This window comes from Haliotis cracherodii, unplaced genomic scaffold, assembly GCF_022045235.1.
Source record: "Haliotis cracherodii isolate W230 unplaced genomic scaffold, xgHalCrac1.p SCAF_17, whole genome shotgun sequence".
In the NCBI taxonomy this organism is placed as follows: Eukaryota; Metazoa; Mollusca; class Gastropoda; order Lepetellida; family Haliotidae; genus Haliotis; species Haliotis cracherodii.
The window spans coordinates 21,231,409-21,242,972 of record NW_027266272.1 but is presented as its reverse complement, the minus strand read 5'-3'; the positions used below and the strand labels follow the sequence as shown (position 1 = coordinate 21,242,972).

General features: G+C 42.3%; 1 protein-coding gene across 1 annotated transcript; it reads right to left on the bottom strand.

Moving 5' to 3' along the window:
• Positions 1-2,338: 2,338 nt before the first annotated feature.
• Positions 2,339-10,036, bottom strand: LOC139464528 (uncharacterized). The gene is made up of 7 exons (XM_071246053.1): positions 10,018-10,036; positions 8,867-9,043; positions 8,121-8,223; positions 5,617-5,753; positions 4,470-4,557; positions 3,871-4,028; positions 2,339-2,588 (listed from the first exon to the last, which is right to left on the bottom strand). The coding sequence occupies exons 1-7, from the start codon at positions 10,029-10,031 to the stop codon at positions 2,447-2,449; spliced, it is 819 nt and encodes a 272-aa protein (XP_071102154.1). The 5' UTR covers positions 10,032-10,036; the 3' UTR covers positions 2,339-2,446.
• Positions 10,037-11,564: the final 1,528 nt, after the last annotated feature.

Here is an 11,564-nt window from a genome sequence, read left to right as displayed (position 1 = left end):
GGATAGGATCGTGGCCACACTGTCTAAAAGTGCATACCAGTGTTTGCGTTTTAACCCTATAAGTGCAAAATAACGAAGTAATTCTCAAATATAAGTCAATAACTTCACAGAATGCATATTTAATCATTAACACAAAACGCCAGAAACTATGGACAATCAGTGACACTGTTTAGTGCAATAAGACAACACAGCACCACCTCTATTATCAGTCAATCAGGAAAAGATAGAACGCTAGATGGGGCGTTTAGTCAATCAAATGCCATGGAATCGGTTGCAATTTATTGTTATACTCATGTTATGGGTTAGTATATTCATAATGTAGACATAATATCATAGTCTATTTAGATGGGAGAACTGTTGGACACTTGTTCAGTGGTGTTTTGGTTAACCTCCCTTGTCTGTTTTGACGTCACCCTTTCGCCAGAGAAATCTGACGTTTTGCTGAATGCCGTTTTAGCCTGCATCCGTTTTGACGCTGGGTCTAGATTTTCGAAACGATCGTAGCCCTAAAATTATCGTAAAGTTATCGTAAGGGAATCGTAGGCTATCGTTGCCTATTTTCGAAACTTTCGTACCCCGAAGATATCTTAAGATTGTCGTAAATCTAAGATAGCCCCATAACTGTCGTAAGTTTATTTTATCTTCATCCAAGATGGCGGCATGCTTTTCTAAAGATATTTTGCCAAACAATTAGTCTGCTTTACGTTCAAACATTAACATTTCATTTTGTAAAACTGAGTGATTCAAATTTACACTTGGAAAACACGAAGAACGCATCAAGGATTTCACGTCAAAAATGTTCTTAATCGCGACAGCGATCCACATAACTGTGGAGTCGATAGCTTACAATATATTTCTATCCGAGTCTATGCTGAAGAAGTGTGAAACAACGTACCTTTCGATAATTTTGGATGGATCAAAACGGAAGGTGTCGACAGACTACAGTAATGACCGTGACCTTCTTGATAGCTCAGGGGGAGCTAATCTTAGTTCAAACTCTAGTTGAGAGTGGTTTCCCTTCGTGTTCGACCGGGACACCTTGCTCAATGTTACCATTGGTTACAGTGTTCATAAAGCGCAGAGTTCCGCTGTTATATTTTCTGGATTGCATTTGTGTCAATGCTTTAGTCTTTATTTTCGCATTTTATAAAATTATATCAATCTTCGTGTGTAAAAAAACAACTTCAAGGTTTTTGTCTGTTGAACAATTGTATTCTTTAAAAACATTGATTAACGGCATATAGATGTAGATCTATTCAATTAAATATAACAATTTACTGAATTTTTACTGTAAAAGTTAAGCACAGATTTTCGTATCGACAAATCAAATAAAACATGGGTTCCAATGCTCGTTCTGGTTCTCGTCAAAATGTAGCATAGTTTGCAAATTGTCCAAAATTCACTTTCCAATATATGTTCGCAGAAATAAAGTTTATTGAATGAAATTTACTGATCACTATAAAATACACATTTTCAACACAATAATGTTTTCATTCAATGAACCGGTTTTAAAATATTTTGGTGTTTTTATTATTTAAGTCTACATCTTCCCGTTTTATGTTTAAAAAATATATAGATATACTTGAGATCATTCAAACAATAAAATCATTGTCACGTTTAGGGTCCGACAAGCCAAACATCATTGAACTACGTTCTGGAATAGATTTGACACATTACAAAGTATTTCGCTCCTTACTCAGATTTAAATGAAATCAGACAAATCAGTTTATTAGCTCTACTTTTTTTAAAAGGATAGAAAATGACTACATTATATGTATGTTCACGTTAACTTGTGGCGTGTTCCATGAGACAACATAACTTGACAATTCCGAAATTATCTCTCTTTGCGAACGAAAATTAGAGTCACTTTTAAATTTTGAAAATAATTATGGATCTAGATAGATAAAAAATAATTTCATCATCTCAATACTAATAGCTTGATATTGTACTTAACTCCTTGGTTAATTCGTGAAATATATTGGATACATAAATAACAAAAGAAACTTAACAAGCTTAGATTGTCATAAAAACTTGCTTGTGGGTGCGCTGCTTCCTGAACAATTTTTGTTTTGAGTGTTTCCATGTATTATGTTGGTGTTTACACTAATATAAACTTGACTTTTGACATAAACACAAACATATACAGTATACATTACTTAACATCAGACTTGGACTCTTCTGGGTGGTATCAAACAAAGCATTCACTACGTAACTTCAAAAAGCAAATTATTCGATGTTCCATACCCGGTCACATGTTAAAACAACAAACAAATGAGCTTCTGTATCAATACAGTAAAGTACGGTTATAACGAACTCAAAGGGACTACTAATTTTAGTTCGTTATAACCGTAGTTCGTTATAAGCATATATACAGCATAACTACAACAAATAGTCGGGACCAAAAAGTAAGTTCCTTATATCTGTCAGTTCGTTATAAGCGTGTTCGTTATAACCGTAGTTGACTGTACCTCACTTGGTGACGGTCGCTGGCAGGAGGGTCATGATGGACGCCTGTTGTGTTGGGGAGCTTGCACAGGAGAACACATATGAGCGTCACCAGGAGAAACGCCACCAGACAAACCCCCAGGCTGAAACACAGGCGAAGGTTTTAGATATTTTATTTCCGCACTTTACAGGAAACTGGTTTGCTCAGATTATGTTTCCAGATTTCTATCCGTGCTCGTGGATTTCACCGAATTGGTAAACGTCTGAGATCTGTATCCGTTCGGGCTTTCCTCCCACATCAAGCTGACACGCCGTGATATGACTGGAGTACTGTTCAAAGCAGCGTTAAACCCACTCACTCACTCACTACAGGAAACAGAAGACCCCTTTCAATCAAAAAACTTATCAAATATGCAGAAATGTCATGTCTCCCGTCCTTGTAGTTATAGATAGTTATTGCAACCAGTCGCTCACCCACTGCACATGCATGATCTCCATGGGGACCCCAGTGGTCAAAGCGTTCTCTCGTCACGCCGAAGCACGATTCGCCAAATGGCTACAATGTGTGACCCGTGAAGATCCGGTGTGGAATAGGTCTTCAGCAACCCATGCTTGTCGTAAAAGGCGACTAACGGTATCGGGTGGTGAACCCCGCTGACTTGGTTGATGCATGTCATCGTATCCCAATTGTGTAGATCGATGCTCATGTCAATCACTGGATTGTCTGGTCCAGACTCGATTATTTACAGACCGCCGTCAAAAGACTGGAATTTTGCTGAGTGCAGCGTTAACCAAACAACAAATAAACAAACAATCAAACAAATAATACAAAACATGTCGCAGCAATTGTACCTTACTTATTTCTTCTTTGGCCGCGACAATTTGGCTGGTTTAACTATGGCTACATGGCCGTTCTGACATGGCGATTTCACTGTTATGACCACGACAATTTGGCCGCATTCAGCCTGTTGGAACAATGTCTCCATTCTTTATTGTATAGGTGAGGTGAACAGGTGTTTAACGTCGCGTTCGAGATAATTGCACTTGAAAAGCGACGTGCATGCACGTGTGTGTGTGAATGTGTGTGTGTGGCTGCTGATACTATTCCGAACTATTGCCGGTTTTATAGTGCTTGCCCACTGAGATACCATGTCGCAGTTTAACATGAATACCCCACTCAGAGATAGATACCAAGCCGACCAAGCCTTGTTTTATCCTTTAATGCCGAGCGCCAGACAGGGAAACAACAAGTACCATCTTTTAACGTCTTTAGGTGTGACGCGGCCGGGGATCGAAACCCGAAATTCCACTCTCCTGGCAAACGCTCTAAGACTAGACCACAGAGGCGGTCACCATGTGTGACATTACGACAACTCTTCGTGTAAATCGTGATCCAGTGATTCAATAGACAGACATAACTCTTACAATATGCAGGCCAGAAGAACGACAATGGTGTTGAGGTCTCTGACTTGCGGGGATGGTGTTGTTGTGGGAGGACCCCGTGTCTCCTTGGTGACGGTAAGCGGTGGGGATGTTGTTGGGAAAGGAACAACGCAGGCGTACTTGCTCCTCAGTTCGAAGTCCTGTACGAATAACAAGAAACGTCATGGTCAGTACAGAATGTTCAAAACGTTAAATATTTCATCTTGACATAATACAATTGTTTGTTTGTTTGTTTGTTGTTTAACGCCACACTCAACAATATTCCAGCTACATGACGGCGGTCTGTAAATAATCAAGTCTCTACTAGAGAATCCCGTGACTGACATCATTGACATCCACGCAATTAGGACATGCATCAACCAAGTCAGCAGCCTGACCACCCGATCCCGTTAGCCGCCTCTAACGACTAGCTTAGTCGCCTTTTACGGCAAGAATGGGTTGCTGAAGACCCATTCTACTGCGGATTTATACACTGCAGATATCATACATACTAAGCTGGTTCCCGCCTCCCTCTGCGCGTCGTCAACTTGGCGCTTTATTGTAATATTAGAGACAGGGCCCAGCTTATAATGCACACTCACGTAAACCAGCAGTGATGGCGGTTGTTGTCCGTGCACAATCAGGTCTCCCTCCACAGTCTGGTCACACACGAGCCGGATCACCGTCAGCCTGGGGAGAAGGAGGAGGCACACGTGATGTAATACCGCCATGGCCATAGATACACTCCGGCGACATTCCTGCAGGACGCACCCATAACCGGCTTCATACTTTTCATTTTGGGAATCGAACCCAGGGGTCGGCACAACGCTTTAACTACTAGACCACCCCACTGACTTTCAATTTGACGTCCGGTAAACTGAAGCCTCGTTTAACCGGACCATTGCGTTCAGGTGAAGTCGTCAAGATAAACAACTTAACGAATCACGGGTCGGAGCTATGCCCCTTTATTAAAGTGCACACGTTACCAGCTGTTAATGCCCGGAAGACGGGGGTGTCCGGATTGGCGGGGTTTCAACTAACTTGTTTTCACTGTATTACGCATCGGTTGGGCTGTGTTTTTGGTGGGATTGGGCACCCGGAATATAGAACTGAGATTTGCTAAAACAAATATGTTGAAGTAAGGAAGCAGACCTGGTTGCGTGCAAGTAAGGAAAACATACCTGGTTGCGTTCAAGTAAGGAAACAGACCTGGTTGCGTGCAAGTAAGGAAACATACCTAGTTGCGTGCAAGTAAGGAAACAGACCTGGTTGCGTGCAAGTAAGGAAACAGACCTGGTTGCGTGCAAGTAAGGAAACAGGCCTGGTTGCGTGCAATTAAGGAAACAGACCTGGTTGCGTGCAAGTAAGGAAACAGGCCTGGTTGCGTGCAATTAAGGAAACAGACCTGGTTGCGTGCAAGTAAGGAAACAGGCCTGGTTGCGTGCAATTAAGGAAACAGACCTGGTTGCGTGCAATTAAGGAAACTGACCTGGTTGCGTGCAAGTAAGGAAACAGACCTGGTTGCGTGCAAGTAAGGAAACTGACCTGGTTGCGTGCAAGTAAGGAAAAGGGACGCTGGGGTAACCTAGTGGTTACAGCGTTCGCTCTTCACGCCGAAGGCCCGGGTTCGATTTCCCACATGAGTATAATTTGTGAAGCCCATTTCTGGTGTCCCCCGTCGCGATATTGCAGAAATATTGCTAAAACCGGCGTAAAACCATACTCACCCACTTCGGTAAGGAAACAAACCTGGTTGCGTTTAAGTAAGCGTGGACATACTGCATGGTGAGGGTATCTGTGTCGTCGTACTCAAACTGAACCTCGGCTTGTGACCCCAGACTGAAGTAACGCGGACCTTTTGGATCAGCGTAGTACCCCTGACAAATCTGAAACACAATAGCACGCTCTGTAATATACAGACCTTAAATACCTTTAATGTTTTTTTGTTTGTAAAACGTGAACAAATCAAATCACGTCAAATCAATATCTTGATCCGCATTCTCACCTAGTGTTCTGAGTTACAGTGAATTACAGTAAAGTACGGTTATAACGAACTCAAAGGGACTACTAATTTTCGTTCGTTATAACCGTAGTTCGTTATAAGCATATATACAGCATAACTACAGCAAATAGTCGGGACCAAAAAAGTAAGTTCGTTATATCCGTGAGTTCGTTATAAGAGAGTTCGTTATAACCGTAGTTTACTTTAGTTCTATAAACATAGCAGAGTTGGGGCGGTCGGGTAGCCTAGTGGTTAAAGCGTTCGCTCGTCACACCGAAGACCCGGGTTCGATGCCCATTTCTGGTGTCCTCCGCCGTGAAATTGCTGGAATATTGCTAAAAGCGGCGTAAAATCAAACTCGCTCACCCATAGCGGAGTTAGGCCCCATTGTCAGTGTGTCTGTGCATATCTCTCTGTCGTCTTTCGTCTCATCGCGCAAAACCGGGTTTCGTCTTCAAAAGTTATTTTTTTTATGTCGCATGTACAACGCAAGGCTTACGCATTCAAATCCATTTGATATATCATTGTTTCGCTCACAGTTACGTAAAACTGTCAAATTAAAACGTTCTAGCACGGTACTTTTATTGGTATTAGAGTAGTGTCTTTTTACGCATGTCTGTTTTTCAAACGAGCCTGGTACTTTCAACTTATTTTGCTCCCTCAGAAATAAAATTTAATGTGTGACATCTCTGGGTAATTTTATAGTTAGAGTGAGTGTGTGAGTATGGTTTTACGCCGCTTTTAGCAATATTCCAGCAATATCACGGCGGGGGACACCACAAATGGGCTTCACACATTGTACCCATGTCGGGAATCGAACCCGGGTCTTCGGCGTGACGAGCGAACGCTTTAACCACTAGGCTACCCGACCGCCCCTTATGGTTAAACGCAGACTCGGTGCCGCGCGAGAGGAATTCTCGCATAACGTTTACTTTTAAACGCTTTTAAGAAGTGTCAGGAAATTAACTCGGCATGCAGAGGGTTAACGCCGCTTTCAGCCATTGACCAGCTATGTCATGGCGCCTTGTCAATAAGCTGAGATCAGGTAAACAAGCAGCTGATTGCATGAGCAGCGTTACATGACGTCAGGAACGAGGACGCAAAATAAGCTAAGGTTACACATTGTACACATTGTACCAATGTGATAGGCATAGGCGTTTCTTGAATACACGGTTTGTAAGGAATGAGTGATTGAATGGGTATAACGCCGCTTTAAACACTATTTCAGTTACATCACTGCATTTCAGCATGGAGCGGGTAGCCCGAAGTGAAACAGGTTTTCACTACTTTCGTGAAACCCACGAAGACATGTATGGTGCTCACCAATAAATGATCATATTCAGAGTGAACCCAGATCCTGACACGCTTAGGGACGTAACTCCGCGCTGCGACTACTGTAGGCTATTCCTGTCCCCGGTTTAGAAAAACAGTATTTGCATGTTTTTAACATCTATCAGTTTCTACAGATGCCCCACCGCCCCACTTATTTTGTTGTTTTTTCACCCGCCCCACTTATTTTTTCACCACCGTCCTACTTATTTTGTTGCTTTTTTCCCACCGCCCCACTTATTTTGTGGGTTTTTTCCCCGCCTCTCTTATTTTGTTTTTTTTGTTCCCACCGCCCCACTTATTTTGTTGTTTTTCCCCACCGCCCAACTTATTTTGTGTGTTTTTCCCACCGCCCCACTTATTTTGTGTGTTTTTTCTCACCGCCCCACTTATCTTGTGGTTTTTCCCCACCACCCTACTTATTTTGTTGTTTTTTCCCACTGCCCCACTTATCTGGTTGTTGTTTTTCCCCGCCCCACTTATTTTATGTGTTTTTCTCACCGCCCCACTTATTTTGTGTGTTTTTTTCCCACCGCCCAACTTATCTTGTTGTTTTTTCCAACCGCCCCAATTATTTTGTGTGTTTTTCCCACCGCCCCAATTATTATGTGTGTTTTTCCCGCCGCCCCACTTATTTTGTGTTTTTCCCACCGCCCCACTTCTTTTGTGTGTTTTTCCCACCGCCCCACTTATCTTGTTTGTTTTTTCCCACCGCCCCACGTATTATGTGTGTTTTTCCCACAGCCCCCCGTATTATGTGTGTTTTTCCCACCGCCCCACTTATTTTGTGTGTTTTTCCCACCGCACCAATTATCTTGTTGGTTTTTTTTCCACCGCCCAACTTATTTAGTTGTTTTTTGCCCCGCCCCACTTATTTAGTTGTTTTCCTTCCCACCGCCCCCCTTTTTCATTTTTTTCCCACCGCCACACTTGAACAGACGAAACTGGTGTTGAGCAGATTGAAGTCCGAACATGGATTCCAGGTGTAGTAGAAGGTGTCGTCAGTCGCCGAAATGTTGAAGAACCTGAAGTAAACGTTGACATCGCCAGCATCATCAACATCCAAACATCATTAATACGTGACATCACGCGCTCACTAACAATGTATTTTAACCGTTAAAGGTTTTACTCACCCCACATGCACGGTTGCCGCCAAACCCAGAAACACAACCAGGGCGAACTTGCATGTGTACATGCGATCATACTTTTTCATTAGGTTTCCGGCACGCCTAAATGACGCAACTCTGCACAGTGAATTGCGGCGCCTTTGACGACTGCCCCACCTGCCCCCCAAGACACACATGGTGCTACTATGGAACGCAATGACCTCATCAAGCAATACATGACGTGTCATAATATCACAGAATGCAGGGACTATCAATTAAGCAAATATTACTCATATAAAATACCATCTTCTCAAGGCAGGGGAAGTTAGACTACAGAAGTCCAGTTTCTACTCTTGCCAAACATGACTGGAATTTCTTGGGGTGGGGGTGATCACTAATTATGCTGAGATTTTTTAAACCCTCCACCCGCTTTCCAAAAAAAGCTGTATCTGCACTTGTATATAGCGTAGAAACAAAATCCGGTTTCAAATATTTTCAAACATATTTTTAAACCACTCAGATTTCGGATTTCTTTTACATAAAAACAAAGTTCCAGTCTTACCTAGGTTTATCGCCTTGACTGTCTAGAGAGCTGAGGTCTATTGTCCCATCTAACGTCGCGCATGTGCAAGCACCTGTTTTCATGCACACTCGACCTTCACCGTATGAACTTGGAATGGCCAACAACATCAACGAGAGAGTAAGTCCTAATGTTGGCATTTCGCTTTCTTTGTTTCGCCTTGAAGTAAAAGTTGTTTTTAAATACGTTTTATGTTTTAGTAAGCTCTATACATCAATAATTCTCTTCAACTATAATCGCTTAACGTTTTCAATAGGTTCCATCATCTATCGCATAACCTTATCAATAAGGTCGTTCAACTATCGCTTAACGTTCCCAATAAGTTCAACAATCTATTGCTTAACGTTCCCTATGAGTTCTTTCAAGTATTTCTTAACGTTCCCTATATGTTCATTAAACTATCGCTTAATGTTCTCATTAAGGTCATTTAACTATCGCTTAATGTTCTCATTAAGGTCATTTAACTATCGTTTAATGTTCTCATTAAGGTCATTCAACTATCGCTTAACGTTCCCATTAAGGTCATTCAACTATCGCTTAACTTGCCCATTAAGGTCATTCAACTATCGCTTAACGTTCCCAGTAAGGTCATTCAACTATCGCTTAACATTCCCATGACTAAAAGGTCCCAATAAGTTTGTTCAATTATTTCTGAACGTTACCAATATGTTCATTCAACTATTTCCTAACGTCCCCAATATGTCTAGACAGAGGTTCCCACCGAGTGGGTCCTTCTATAGACACACAAGGCTGCAACGCAAGCTTGACACTACACAATAAACACCTTCACTATGTCTAGCTCTGTATTCCTGTGTCGGTTCTGACGTCACTTCACATTACTGGGAATAATTTGACTTTTACCATACCTGAAGCAGGGTAATGTTCTCTAAGAACGTTAACTGAATCCGTATGTCATTTAAACTATTATCTGATAGCCAACCAAATCGGCTAGTATTAAATAGGTCAGAGATCAAGTGATGCTTCAGCTTCTATGGAGGACAAATTATGATAGTTGTACACACACTAACGGAGGGCAGATAATAGAGTTGAGTACAAATCCGATAGGATTTCCTGTTTTCATCTAAAGGGACTCATCCCCACACCACACGACATGAACATAAATTTACACTTACCTAGTACAGCTCATTCTGTGTATGTCCTTGTGATCATTTAAACATGTAGTTATCAAGCTGTTATCATGTTGTTATCTGGTCAAAGAGTGTTGTTATCAGCGGTTGATGAAAACTACCTGTGTCTCTTTTTTGACTGTCTACACGCAAGTATATCAGGCGAAGTTAAGCAACGTTGGTCGCCAAGAGTCCTTGGATGGACGCGGGGCACGGGTGGCCCAGTCGTCTAAGGCGCCGCGATTCGCCTTGCAGAGTTGCGTCCCTTGGGCACGCCAGAAACCTATTATTGTGGGTTCGAATCCTGATTCGCCCCGATTATGTTTCTAGGTTTGTCAGCACCATACCCGTGCTCGTGGGTTTCACCGAAGTGGTAAACGTCTGAGACCTGCATCACTTCGGGCTTTCCTCCCACATTAAGCTGACACGCCGTGATATGACTGGAATACTGTTAAAAGCGGCGTTAAACCCAACTCACTCACTCACTCACCTTGGATGGACGATCGTGTTAGGCAGCTTAGCTCCTAAGAGTAATTTGGGCTTTGATCCTGCCCCACACTGAAGCATATGAAACACATGTGGTGTCTCCTTGGGCAAGTGACTTTGTTCGAAATGTGCCTCTGTTCGCCTAGCAGTGAATGGGTACCCGGTAGGATGAGATAGCAATGTTATTGTTAAACTTCTAGTGCCTCACAGGCAGCTTGGGCTGCATACTCCCGAGGGAGCTGAGATTAATGGTTGAGTGAACAATGGTGTAATAATGGTGTGGCACTTTGAGTATGCCCCTGTGGTGTGGATATAGCACAATATAAATAAGCCTATTATTATTATTATTATTATTATTATTATTATTATTATTATTATTATTATTATTATTATTGAAAAAATCATCAAAGAGGGTTTGGGTGATCCTGGCACAGTCAGGCTGGTGATCATCAGCTCAGGGCCCTTGCCCCCTCTACACGCAGTCTAGACAGCGAATGGGACTTCTCCCAGGCAGCGCTGCCTAGTCAAACCAATCCAGAACTTTTCGGAGAATGTGAAGACATCGAGAACAATGGGGAGTCGGACAACTTGGTCTTTGGGATGCAAGCGTGACATTTCGAAAGCGAGGTCCGCATATTTGCCATGTTTTTCCTGAATCTTGTCAATCACTTTGCTGTCAAAGGGGACGGAAAATTCAATAATATGAATTATTTCATTGGATTTATCAAAAAGGACAAGATCAGGTTTGTTGGCCTGGATACGTCTGATGCTGTAAAACGGGCCTATTCAAAAGAAGTTTGAATTTATCATTTTCCATGACGCCCGCTACATATTCCGGGTCGTACCATGGGTGGACCTATGTGTGAAAACCCCAAGCATGGCGAATACGGTAATAAAAAGATCGAGCCACTCCATCATGTCGCTTACGACACTGTGCTTGTGCCATAGCTAGACATCCACTGACAATGTGTTGGACAGTCTCATTAAATTTATTACATAATTTACATTTCATATTTACATTTTGAATCTCACATTGACGGTTTCGAGTGGGAAGTGACTGGTCCTGG